This window comes from Rhinopithecus bieti, unplaced genomic scaffold (genome assembly GCF_001698545.2).
Source record: "Rhinopithecus bieti isolate Rb0 unplaced genomic scaffold, ASM169854v2 scaffold_44592, whole genome shotgun sequence".
NCBI lineage: Eukaryota > Metazoa > Chordata > Mammalia > Primates > Cercopithecidae > Rhinopithecus > Rhinopithecus bieti.
The window spans coordinates 938,629-950,707 of NW_016818423.1; the positions used below are offsets into that span (position 1 = coordinate 938,629).

The following is a 12,079-nucleotide window of genomic DNA, read 5'->3' on the forward strand; positions in this document are numbered from 1 at the left end:
CATTCTGGCACTCCAGGCCCCTTCAGAATCTGGCCCAACCTCACCTTGCCAATCTTACCGCCCCTTCTGCTACTCTGTATTTCTGTGCTCAGTTCCACCATTCAGCACTTCTGCTTTGGAGGGAGGATCTTTGTTTTATCACTTTCTAACTGTATCACCTTTGACAAGTTTTTTTTTTTAATTTCCAACTTTTATTTTAAGATCGGGGTATATGTGCAGGATGTGGTTTGTTACATAGGTAAATGTGTGCCGTGGTGGTTTGTCGCACAGATCATCCTATCACGTAGGTCTTAAGCCCAGCATCCATTAGCTATTCTTCCTGATGCTCTCCCTCCTCCCACCTCCCCCTACCCTCCGACAGACTCCCGTGTGTATATGTGCTCTCTTCATTCAGCTCCCACTTATAAGTGATAACATGCAGTGTTTGGTTTTCTGTTCTGTGTTAGTTTGCTGAGGATAATGGCTTCCAATTCCATCCATGTCCCTGCAAAGGACAGGATGTCGTTCCTTTTTGTGGCTGCATAGTATTCCTTGGTGTATATCTACCACATTTTATTTAGGCAAGTTATTTAACCTCTGTAAATTTCAGCTTTCTTAGCTGACAGGAACACATGTGTAAATTTGAAAATGAGCTTATTGTACCTGCTCATGCCCCAAACTTAGGTTCAAACCACTCCTTTCACCTGGACCAGCAGCCCTCCCATCTCCAGTCCTGCAAGTCTCAGTTCCAATTCCATTCTCCACCTAACCCTCCCACATTCCCCTTAGCTCCAGCGTTAGCTACTCTCTCTCGCCACTCCCCCTTTGCACTTGGTACTGTCACTGGGCCATATTCCAGCCTACCTTGTATAAGGGTTTTCTTTTGATGTTTTCCCCAAAACCCATTCCTCTCCGTCTCAGAAAATCCACCCAGTCTGTCAGGCCAAAAACCTAAGAGCATTCCTGTGTGTCCTTTTTTTCTCCATACAATCCCCCACCTCCCTCATCTCCATTTGCTCTAATTCAAACATGTACACATCTGCTCTTTTCTCCCTGTTCGCACTATCACTACAGTCCAAGACACTATCATCCGTGCCTGGATCACTACAATAGCCAATTGACTAATGTTCCTGCTCTCGCTCTTCTCCGCACACTTCATTTTCTCCACAGGCAGCCAGAGTGGTTATCTTATTCCTTGACTTCGACTCCCTGGGGACTTCCCATCACTCGTACAACAAAAGCTAAACTCATCCTAATGACATTCATGGCCACACATACCAGCATCTCCAGCCTCATTTCTTGCTGTTGCTGTCCCCCTTGCCTCATTCCAGCCATGCTGGCCTGGTTGTGCCACTCCTGGAGTGTACAGAGCTCATTCCTGGATGTTGGCTTTGGCTTATCTCTGACTGCCTGCTCATTCCTGCCTCCAGGTCTTTGGACTAGCTCTTCCCTCTGTCTGGGATATTCTTCCCTTGACTTTTCACCGGTTGGCTTTTCCTTATCCTTCAGGTCTCAGTTAAGATATCACCTGGGGTGGGGAGCATTTCTTGACACTGTACCCCACACATTCCCATCATCTATTTTATTTTTTCATAATGCGTGTCACTAGTTGAATTCTCCAATCTGTTTACATGTATATTGTAGAACTGTCATTTTCTTACGTATTCCTCTAACCTCAGCACCTAGCATAGTGCCTAGCATGAATTCAGTGTTAGTGTTATTATCATCATGTATTGAGTGCTTATTAGGTGCCAGACATTGTGCTAAGTACTATGTGTTGTTTAATTTTCACCACAGTCTTTTGAGATAGATACTATTACCCATTTATAATGAAGAGCTGAGGCTCAGAGAGGTTAAGTGACCTTCCTGTTATCAAAAAGATAAATGGAACCCAGATGCAGTGACTCACATCTATAATCCCAACACTTTGGGAGCAGGAAGAAGGACCGCTTGAGCCTAGGAGTTCAAAACCAGCCTGGACAACATAGTGAGATGCTTTCTCTACAAAAAATAGTTTTAAAAAATTAGCCAGGTGTGGTGGCATGTGTCTGGAGTCCCAGCCACTGCAGAGGCCAAGGTGGGAGGATTGCTTGAGCCCAGGAGGTCAAGGCTGCAATGAGCTGTGTTTGCACCACTGCACTCCAGCCTGAGCAACGGAGAGACTCTGTCTGGGGGAAAAAAAAAAGATAAATGGAGAAGTAGGACTTGATCCCAGGTCTGCATTTTTTTTTTTAACTACTCAGTATTTAATAGTAAGTAGTGTCTTCTTTACCTTTCTAACCCCCCAGTTCAAAAAATATTGGTGGAATTGAACTGCAAAACTTCAGAAGGGAAGAAGGTTGAAGGTCAAGGGGGTATATTTGCCTGGGAGAGAACAGTGACAAGCTGGCCTGCAAACTGGAATCATGTGACACACACTCACTTATTCCATAGACATATTATCCCATTGAGTTCCCACCTCTTGCCAGGCTCTGTTCTAGGTGATGAGAATCCAGCTCCTTTGAGAATTATTTGCCCCCATTCCCCTATGCCTAGCAAAGGGCTTAGGAGGACTATCTGTGGGAGGTCTGTGCTATTTTGTGGATGGGGCATCCACGTCTTCTCTTAGGGAGTCAGGGACCGGCCAAAGCCAACAGCCGGGGCCGTGCCTCTGAGGACCCACACAGGCCCAGGTATGTTTGTTTTGGAGGGGGCTGGATAAAAGAGAGATCAGGATCTTCCTAAGACTGAAAAACAATCAACTCCCTTCCAAAACCTCAACTACCTGAGGCAGACAGAGGTGGGTGGAGAAGTTCCTGTTATTGTTTCACTTGTAGCCCAAGGGGAAAGCATGGATTCCAGCCTTTTTTTAGAGCACAGAGCACTTTCCTGAGTTGGTGGAAGCGCTGCGGTTGACCCTTTAGAGGTGAGGCAGAGCTTGGTAATGAAAGGCCCATCCGCTGGAAAATATTGCCTCCCCTAGAGACACAGCCTCCCAGGAGCCACTTGGCTCTGCACCAAGCTTCTGTACGGCTTACTCAGAAGGAATACCAACACCCACCTAATTATTATGGAATTAATTCTCTTTGATTCCAACTAGATCCAGTTCTGAAATTTAAATTCCAGTTGGATGCTGTGGATCAGAGGATGATTTGCAACTTTCCACAGAAGCAACCGAGGAATGAGAACAGCAGACGTGGCAATTTGGCCACACTTCCCTTCCATTATGGGATCATAAGGAGAGTACATTGACATCATCTATTCCCATAAACTATTCAGGACAGCCACAAAAAAGATCTAGTCCTTTGGGATCTCTAGCACCAAAAAAAAAAAAAAAAAAAAAATCCGGTGCTGGGCATGGTGGCTCACGTCTATCTATAATCCCAGCACTTTGGGAGGCTGAGGCAGGCGGATCACCTGAAGTCAGGAGTTCAAGACCAGCCTAGCCAACATGGTGAAACTCTGTCTCTACTACAAATACAAAAATTAGCTGGGCATGGTGGCTTACGCCTGTAGTCCCAGCTAGTCCGGAGGCTGAGGCAGGAGAATCACTTAAACCCAGGAGGCGGAGGTTGTGTGAGCTGAGATGGCACCACTGCATTCCAGCCTGAGTGACAGAGTGAGACTCCGTCCCCCCACCTCCAAAAAAAAAAAAAAAAAAAAATCTATTCTTGTAAAGGGGTTAACAGACCCCAAATGAAGAAAGAGTCTAATTAGATTCTGTTGAATTTGAGTGACAGAGGAAAATATTATGACAAAAAGGAAGATTTAAATTCCAGAAGCATCAAAGTTTAGATTTTTCTCTGCAGAATAAATACACAGCAGCCTTTTCTCCATCTTATTGAGCAGAGGGTTTCTAACTAAGGACCCTCCAGTCCTATCCTTCACGCTGCAATCAGCGAACTCCCCACTCGGCAAACCTGACTTGACACACCTTTGTGAGAAACCCACCAGTGGCTTTACACTGTGTCTCCCCTGCTCATGCTCCAAAATCCAACCACACTATCCTGTCTCCCATCACTCAGCCTGCTGCACCCAGTCATTTCTGGGCCTTGGCATGTGCTGTTCCCTCTGCCTGAATCCATCTCTTTGTCTAGACACGTTTAGGTTCCCCAGCTGTGCACTCCTCTGGTACCTGGCACCGCCCTGTCATCCCACTTTATTGTAAGTGCTTGTTTAACTGTCTGCTCTCCCTGTGGACACTGTGGGGGCAGGGACCATATCTGTGTAGTTTGCCTTGGGATCCCCAGAGCCTTAGTACAGTCCCTGGGACAAAGTGGGAAAAGGAATGGACTCATCAAGTTAGACTTTTCCAATCGGAATGATCTGTGTGCTGCCTCGAAAGTCTGGAGTAGATTAAGAAGTGAAGACAGAAGGATAATGGGGTTGGAATGTGCAAAACCTGCCTAAGAGGAATGGACGACACATGCCCCTCCTTGCTTTCTCTTCAGCTTACTCAGCTCCCGAACTGATGAGCAAGATCCATGGATTTTTTGCTGACCACAGTAACAGAAGAGACTATAAAATTCAGCTTTCCATCTGGTTCTTCATGGTCCAAGAAAATACAGCAATTTCTAACTCCAGGGAGACATGCATTCAGATCATGAAAGCTTAAACCTAGCCTGTCGTAGAATCCCTTAAGAGTAGCATGAATTTGACTCAGGAAGAAAAGGGAAGAAGGCATCATTTGCTCTATAAGGATCGATTCCCTGGTGACCCTTAAAGGGGATGAGTTTGATATTTCCTCATAGCAGTTTTTCCCCTCTGGCCTTCAAAGCCAACCTGCTCAATTCCACAGCTGGTCCTTGCTTCTCTTTCTTTCTGCCGGCGCCAACATGCTCCTCATCATAAGGCCTATCATCAGTTAGTACTCGGCAGACTAGGCTGAAAGAGGAAGCTGGCCTTCCAATGGGAGTGCTTTAACATCTGTCCTCTTCCACTGTCCAAAACCTGGCCACTACTTCAATGCAAAAATGATGCCTTTGCTTTTTAATGTTTTATGTTAGAACCAGGGTTAACTGAGAATAGCTGGGGAGGAATGAAAAAAGAATCAGCTCCTCCTTTATCTAAAAACATCATATGAGACACTCGGGCGTGCTCAGGAGTCTGATTTCATTCTCCTGGCCACCAGCACACCTTTGCTCCTGGCAGGAAAAAAAACACAGGGCAAAGGTTCTGCAAAGCCATCAATAGGCTGGTATCCTGTTATTTGGGACCCAACTAGAGAAGGGAATTTTCAGAAATGTGCTAGAAATACCAGCTCTGCAGAGATTTGACAGCCGGTTTGAAGGCTTCAGGCAGTTTGGATAAGCATCTAGACTTTGGGTACATTTCTGAGCCTGCTCTGTGAGTCCTTTGAAGTGTATCCAACTTGAATAAACCTTCCAGATCACTGGGGCCAGTGAAAAGCTTTCTTTGGAAATCCCCCTGGAAGTGCCTTGTTGCTTTCTCGCAGGGCGTCCAGCCCATCAGGACAAGCGATCTAAAAAGTAGAGAATGAAGAAGCTCAAGAGAGACTGTTTCTATAATGTTCAGTTCACTGTCTTTTTTCCCCTTCCTAGCCTTTTTTACATAGGGAGAAGGAGACAACAGATAGATCACCAAACTCCCAGTGGACCTTGAGGAGCATGAGCTTAGATCTGCTCGTGGCTTGCCCATGACCCCTTTGTACTGATACAACCTGGCTGTTTCTAAAGGTCTAGGCTAAAATGTACAGGAAAAGTACCACATGTTAGAATAATGAAGAATAACAGGGGATGTTATTTGCCCTCCAGAAAGTCATTGCTGGAAGCACTTATAGAGAGCTAGTGACAGGGCCATCCGTTGGTACAGGCAGAAGGTTCCATCTCATTTCCCAGAGAAGCATTCCCTGGCCGCCTAGGACATAGCTGGAGCCTGTCTTCTCTCCTGTTTGCACAGGTTTTCTAATCACAGAATTACTGGAGCATCAAGAAGCGCCTGCATGCTTGGAAGGGCTTCCAGGCAGATGAACACACCTCAGCACCGGGTAGCATTTTCCCAGGGTGCAACCCGGACCGGCCCTGGGTCACACTGACAAGGTGAAGTGGATGGGCAAAGAGTGGGTGGGGTACCGAACACTGGTTTCTTTAGGGAATCAAATAGGGAGGGACCTTTAAAGCCGGAAGTGGGGCCTTCCAGCGTGCTTTGGTTCACTTGAGAGGAGGGGCTGAATGATGGTCCTTCTCTAACTCAAGAGATGTAGGCATGAAGGACAGGGCACAAGATCCCGAGGAGCAAAGAATCATCAGCTGCCCCCATCCAGCAATATCCCACAGCGCCACTGGCTGACCACAGGCAAGGAGGGAAATACCCTTTATTTTTTAATTTTTATTTTTCTAAGACTGAGTCTCATTATGTTGCCTAGACTGGTCTCAAACTCCTGGGCTCAGGCGATCCTCCCATCTCAGCCCCTTGAATAGCTGGGATTACAGGTGTGTGTCCCTGTACCCAAAATGCTCTTTTTTGATCCTGGAACTAAATGAGAAAAGCAGGGCAACAGGGAGCTCTGGCTGCAGCACCAGAGGAATCCACTGGAAGGGAAAGGACAGATAGTTTTGTTTATTATTTAAAAAATATTAACAGCAATTAAAATAACACCAACAACAAAACATTCACAACCTGTCACAGAGTCCTGTAAGCTTTGGCCATTTATTCCCAACGGAGTCCTTCATCCAAAGGCAGGTGGGGATTTCAGCCAAAAGGCCCCTTCATGGTTTTCATGGGTGGGTACTGCTGCTCCATCGGCATGGCCCCAAAGCAGTCAGAGGGGCTACAGTGGCCAGCCTTGCCTGGCTGGCCCATGGGACCCGGGGGCCCAGGGATGCCAGGGATGCCCTGCTGGCCCATTGGTCCTGTTGCGCCCATCTTGCCATAGCCTGGAGGACCTTGAGGACCTAGGGAGGGAAAGCCCACAGAGGGAAAATCAGAAGACCCAGATCATAAGGGGGAAAAAAGCCATAATGGCATCAAATAACAACTTACATTTGATGATTGTTTCTCAAGTTACCACATGTTTTCATGAAGACCTAGTCTGATCCTCACATTGATTCAACAATAACAATACTGCTGGCAAGTTTTATTTAGAACTTCCATGTGCCAGGCACAGGGCTGAGTGCTTTTGATGCATTATTCATTGAATCTGCACGATTCCCTGAGAAAGAAGCTATTTTCTAATTTTGTAGATGAGGATACAGGCTCAGAGAGGTTGCACCTCTGCTAAGTTGTGATGCTGGGTCTCAGAGCCAGGTCATCAGGCTTTGGCCATTTTCCTTCAGGCTATACAGCTAAACTTGCATCTAAGAGAGCACTTCCAAAGGGTTTCAATGGCCTCTTCAAGGTGTACAGCCAGTGAGGTGCTGAGTAGAACTTGCACTCAAGTTCCTCGGCCCCAACTCCATGCAGGTCTCTCCTACTGCGTCACGCTAGCCCAGTTTAAGACTTAAGAACAGGCACTGAGTCTTCCGCCCCACAGGCCCTGGCAGAGTGTCTTGCACACAGTGGGATTACTATAAATGTGGTTGACTGGCCTGTCGTTATTTGGAGTTTGACACAGCTGTGTCATAGAAGAAACAGAAAGAAAAGGGGTCTCTGCTGCTCTGGATTCATGGTCTCAAATGGTGGTATTTCCTACCTGGGGGGCCAGGAAGACCATTTTCTCCTGCAATGCCAACACCCATGTCCCCCTTTTCACCTTTGGTACCAGGCAGTCCTGGAACAAAAGAAAGAAAGCAAGTCCTATCCCTGAGCAGAAAAATGACGCAGCCAGTCAGATTACTTGAAACAAACACACACACACACATATCCCATATTCACAACAGACCTCATGGAATACTTAGGCCTGCCCCAAAGAACTACATGTGTCCCTTGGAAACTGTAGGGCAGAGCTACCTCTCATTCCTGGCAAGCCCTGCCGTCCTTCTCTGCCAATCTGACCAGGGAGCCCAGGTGACCCTGGAGCGCCTGGCCTGCCGGGAGCACCATCCTTCCCTGGGGGCCCTGGTCGTCCCGGAGCCGCCGCCATCTCCATGGGGAACTGCATCCTGGAGGTGTAGTAAGCCATTCTCTCTGTAAAAAAAGGACAAGGGCAGGGACAGGTCAGAAGGTCCCCCAGGGACTCAGAATGACTGCAGATGCCGCATATAGGTCACCAGCATGGAGTCCTCAGCAGCCTTCCTTCACAGGGATGTCAGGGCAAGTAGTATGGCAGTCGGTCTCCCAAGGGGGGTCCCACGTCCTGGCCTCCACATCACTCCCCATGGAGATGCTTCCAAAGCACAGATCTGACTATGGCATCTCTGCTCCAACAGCCCTCATTAGTTCACTGCTGGCTTCAGAATAAAGCCTGGATCCCTTGCTTGGCATTCAAGGTCTGCTTCCCAAGCAAGACGTTCAGCCCCTTCAGGACAGGGCCTATGTTTCCCCCAGTCCCTGGCACATCAATGTTGGATGAACAAATGAACAGAAAAAAACACTTCAAATAAACCACCCCAGCCATATTCCAGTGCCACTCGCCCCTGTATTTAGAGCTCACTTCAGGCAGACTCGTTTGATACCAATTTTCTTGTCTGTCTCCTTTGCTCAAGTGGGGGCTCGGGGAACGCGGGAAGGAATCATTTTATCTCTGAACAGAGCAGGTGACAAGGAAGGTCTGAAGGATAATTGAACATCTGTCTGTCAACCCCAGGCCTGTGAGTGTATGGAGGGTGAGAGCAGGAGGACATTGAGCTTTAAGGAAAAGGAGGCCAAAGCAGGGCAGAGAAGTCGCAGGAAGGGCAGGCAGCACCCACTGCCACCCAGCTGGCTGCCAGTTACCATCAAACATTTTAATGATCTCTTGTCTGATGAACCTCTTGATTTCATCATAATTCACCATGTCTCCCTGAAGAAAGAGAAGAAAACCTGCCTCAATTATACTTCCAAGCCTGGCACTTTCCCCTATGGAAATAAAGGATGGGGAGGAAGGCAAAGGTCCCAGGAGCCTCCCACAGATTCTCTCTTTTTTTTTTTTTTTTTTTTTGAGACAGAGTCTCACTTTGTCACCCAGACTGGAGTGCAGTGGCGTGATCTCGGCTCACGGCAACCTCTGTAAGTCCTTAATCCAAAGTCCTAACCACCCAGAAATGGTGCAAAACATTTTGTGCTTAAGTGCATCTTTCTGGGGTGAGGGTCCTGTCTTCCCCACCCTTCCGCACACAGTTAAGAGCCACCCTCCGTGGGAGGCAGGCTGTTTCCCACAGAATGTCAGCAGGAGCTTGGAAGACGATCTGTGCTCCACCCCACATGCCTGCTCTATGGGACAGTGCCCACAGCTGCCAGCCTTCCCCCTTACCATGGAGCCAGGCACACCAGGCAAGCCAGGGCTCCCTGAAGGCCCTGGAGCTCCAGGGTGACCTCTCTCTCCTGCAGGGCCTGGTGGCCCAACAGGCCCCATGGAACCACTCTTGCCAGGACCACCAGGCATGCCGGCTCTCCCCTTCTCTCCTGCCTGGCCCTTCTGTCCTGCGGCTCCTGGATCACCCTACAAAGATAGATACTTAGTGCTGTCAAATTTACATCATGATGTCTCACCAATCTGCCCTTTTCTCTCCATCCTCCCACCAGGCCCCCAGTGTCTCCCTCTAGACTGTGGCCACAGCATCCTGACAGGTCACTCCGCCTCACTGCCCCAGAGTGGTCCTTATAGAAGAGTTCTCCTGGTGTTATTCCCTTTACTCCCTGCTTAGAAATTCTGATGGCTCCCAAATGTCCTCAGGATAAAGCACTCATTCGTTGGCTGGGCATGCAAGGCCATTCATGATGTGGTCCTGATCTTTCCTTCCTCAGCCTCCTCTCCCCACCCTCCACCTCCCGCCAGACCTCACTGGTGATAATTCTCTGCTTCTGCCGTGTTGTTGTGGTCCTCCTGGCCTGAAATCCCTTTCTCCTCATCTCCCTCTACCCAGTGCACCCCTCCAGAGCTGAAGCTCCCGTTCCTGTTCTCTCCACAGCCTCTCCGACTCCCCAGGCTGGGTTAGGTGCTCCTCCCTCTCATCCCACAGCACTATGTCTCATCATCTTCTGGAAAACTTGCCAATCCCTAGTGTAAGTGTGACTGGTCTATTGTGAGCACCTATTGTTCAGGGACCTCTGTTTACCTGAGGCCAGGACAAGGGCCTGGAATGTGAGTAGGAACAAGGGGGTACTCGGGAAATGGAAACAATGAATGAATGAATCAGTCAATCAGTGTGTAAATGAATTGGAGATTTCCTTCCTCACAACCAATAAAAACCTACCTGGGGGGCCGGGTAATGACCCCATAGGAGAAATTTTCAGACACTATGCTGCTCCAAGTTCTGCAATTTTTTACCCTGCCCACTGGCCTTCCTGTGTCTCCTCTCTGTGGCTAAAGTCATAACTTGGAGCTGGGCTTCATCCACTCATGAGCTTCTCCTCTCAAACCCAACCAGTGCCCACTCACCTTGGGACCAGGAGGTCCATAGAATCCCTGCTTTCCAGGGGGTCCCTAGAGGAAAGCAAAAGTCAGAGCTGAAGTCTGGGCAGCATCTCTGAGGCTCCCTGGGGAGGGAGGAGCAGTGAAGAGGCCCTTTCCACAGCCCGAGACCCCCAAGTGTGTCCAACCAGGCTCTGTGTGAGAAAGGACTGCAGCCTCCCTGTCCGCAGAGGGGCTGACAACTGGAAGGGAAAAAAATGTCTTCTGGAGGATGGCCTTGTTTAAGCATGTTGGTTGGGCCCCCATCACAGATGAAGAGAGTCGAGAAGAAGTCAGAATGAGAGGGCCAGTCTGTGGCATACTGGGGGGCCTGGAAAGACCTGGTGCCCAGGAGATGTTTGTTTGAAATTCATTATTATCATTATTATTATTGTTGTTGTTGTTGTTGTTGTTGTTGTTTCTTTTTGACCAGGTACAGAGTTAAAAAGAAAATGGTAAAACAAATCTCACTTCCATCCTTGGCCTCAAGTCTCTAATTCCTCTCCCCAGGACAACAAGGGTTAACAATTTCCTGTATATCTGTCCAGAGATAGTCCCTACATAGAGGGAATGTTTACTGAATAAATGAAGAGGGGTCAGGGCAAGGTGAGGAGGGAGAAGCATCCCCAAGGAAACAGAGAAGACCGGTACAACCGTACCTCTTTGCCAGCTGCACCATCCGTACCAGGTTCGCCCTGGGGAGTAGAGAGCAATGGAGACGTGATGAGCTCCATCCCAGTTTGGTGTCAGATGCCTCGCCATGTACACAGGGCATGCCCAGCCCCCTGTTCCACCCAAAGGCCATGATCCTCCAACCCTCACCCTCCGACACTCTGGGCCATGGAAACTCAGACCCCCACCCCTTACTCCAGCCTGATCCCAGAGCCCCAACAGCTCCCAGCCCCCATCTACAAGAGCTTTACAAGGGAAGAACAGACCGTGCCTGCCTTGCTGTGTGCTTGGATCCTGGCACCTTACACACTCCCTGGCTCTGAATCTATGTTAAACGTTTGCTGAATGAACACATGAGCAGCCTGAGCCGGCCCCCTCCCCGAGACCAGCAAGGCTGCCTCCTTTGGCCAGCCCCCTTCTGATGGCTGCTGGGGAAGAGGACTCTGATTGCTAGGTAAGTGGGAGATTCATCCGGGGGCCATGGAGGCTCCTGAGCCTGCGAAAAGGGAAGCAGGGTCCTTGGCAGGAATCAGGGCGAATAGGCATGGTGAGACTGGGCCCTCCTGGCAGATGGGCTAACTGGAGTCAAACACGCCAGCCCAGGCCACCAGCCCCGCGGTCACTGCTGCTGCCCCCCAGAAAAAGTCTGCGTTGATGGAAAGCATCCTGATGGGTCCCAGGAGACCTGGGTCCCTGCCTCTGCTCTCCCAGGAGACTTTTCATCCCTGACCCTGGCAATCAGTTGCACCTGATGGGGTTCACCTGTCTGGAACTTTTAAGAGAGGTAGATTTTCAGAGTGGCTAAGGACCAAGTTCTGGAATCAGGCAGGCTGGGGTCAAGTCAGAGCTCTTCCACTCACTAGCTATGTGACTCCGAGCAACCTGCCTAACCTTGCAGAGCCCCCGTTTCCTCATCTGTAAAACGGGGACAATCAGATCCACTAAATGGGGCTGCAGCAC

General features: G+C 49.0%; 1 protein-coding gene across 1 annotated transcript in view; it reads right to left on the bottom strand.

Moving 5' to 3' along the window:
• Positions 1-6,528: 6,528 nt before the first annotated feature.
• The window catches only part of COL16A1 (collagen type XVI alpha 1 chain), a 51,569-nt gene continuing 46,018 nt past the window's right edge, over positions 6,529-12,079 (bottom strand). The window contains 7 exon segments of the mRNA XM_017857034.1: positions 6,529-6,872; positions 7,610-7,687; positions 7,867-8,043; positions 8,791-8,857; positions 9,308-9,496; positions 10,436-10,480; positions 11,107-11,142. Coding sequence (XP_017712523.1) covers positions 6,670-6,872; positions 7,610-7,687; positions 7,867-8,043; positions 8,791-8,857; positions 9,308-9,496; positions 10,436-10,480; positions 11,107-11,142 — 795 coding nt within the window. The 3' untranslated portion in view covers positions 6,529-6,669.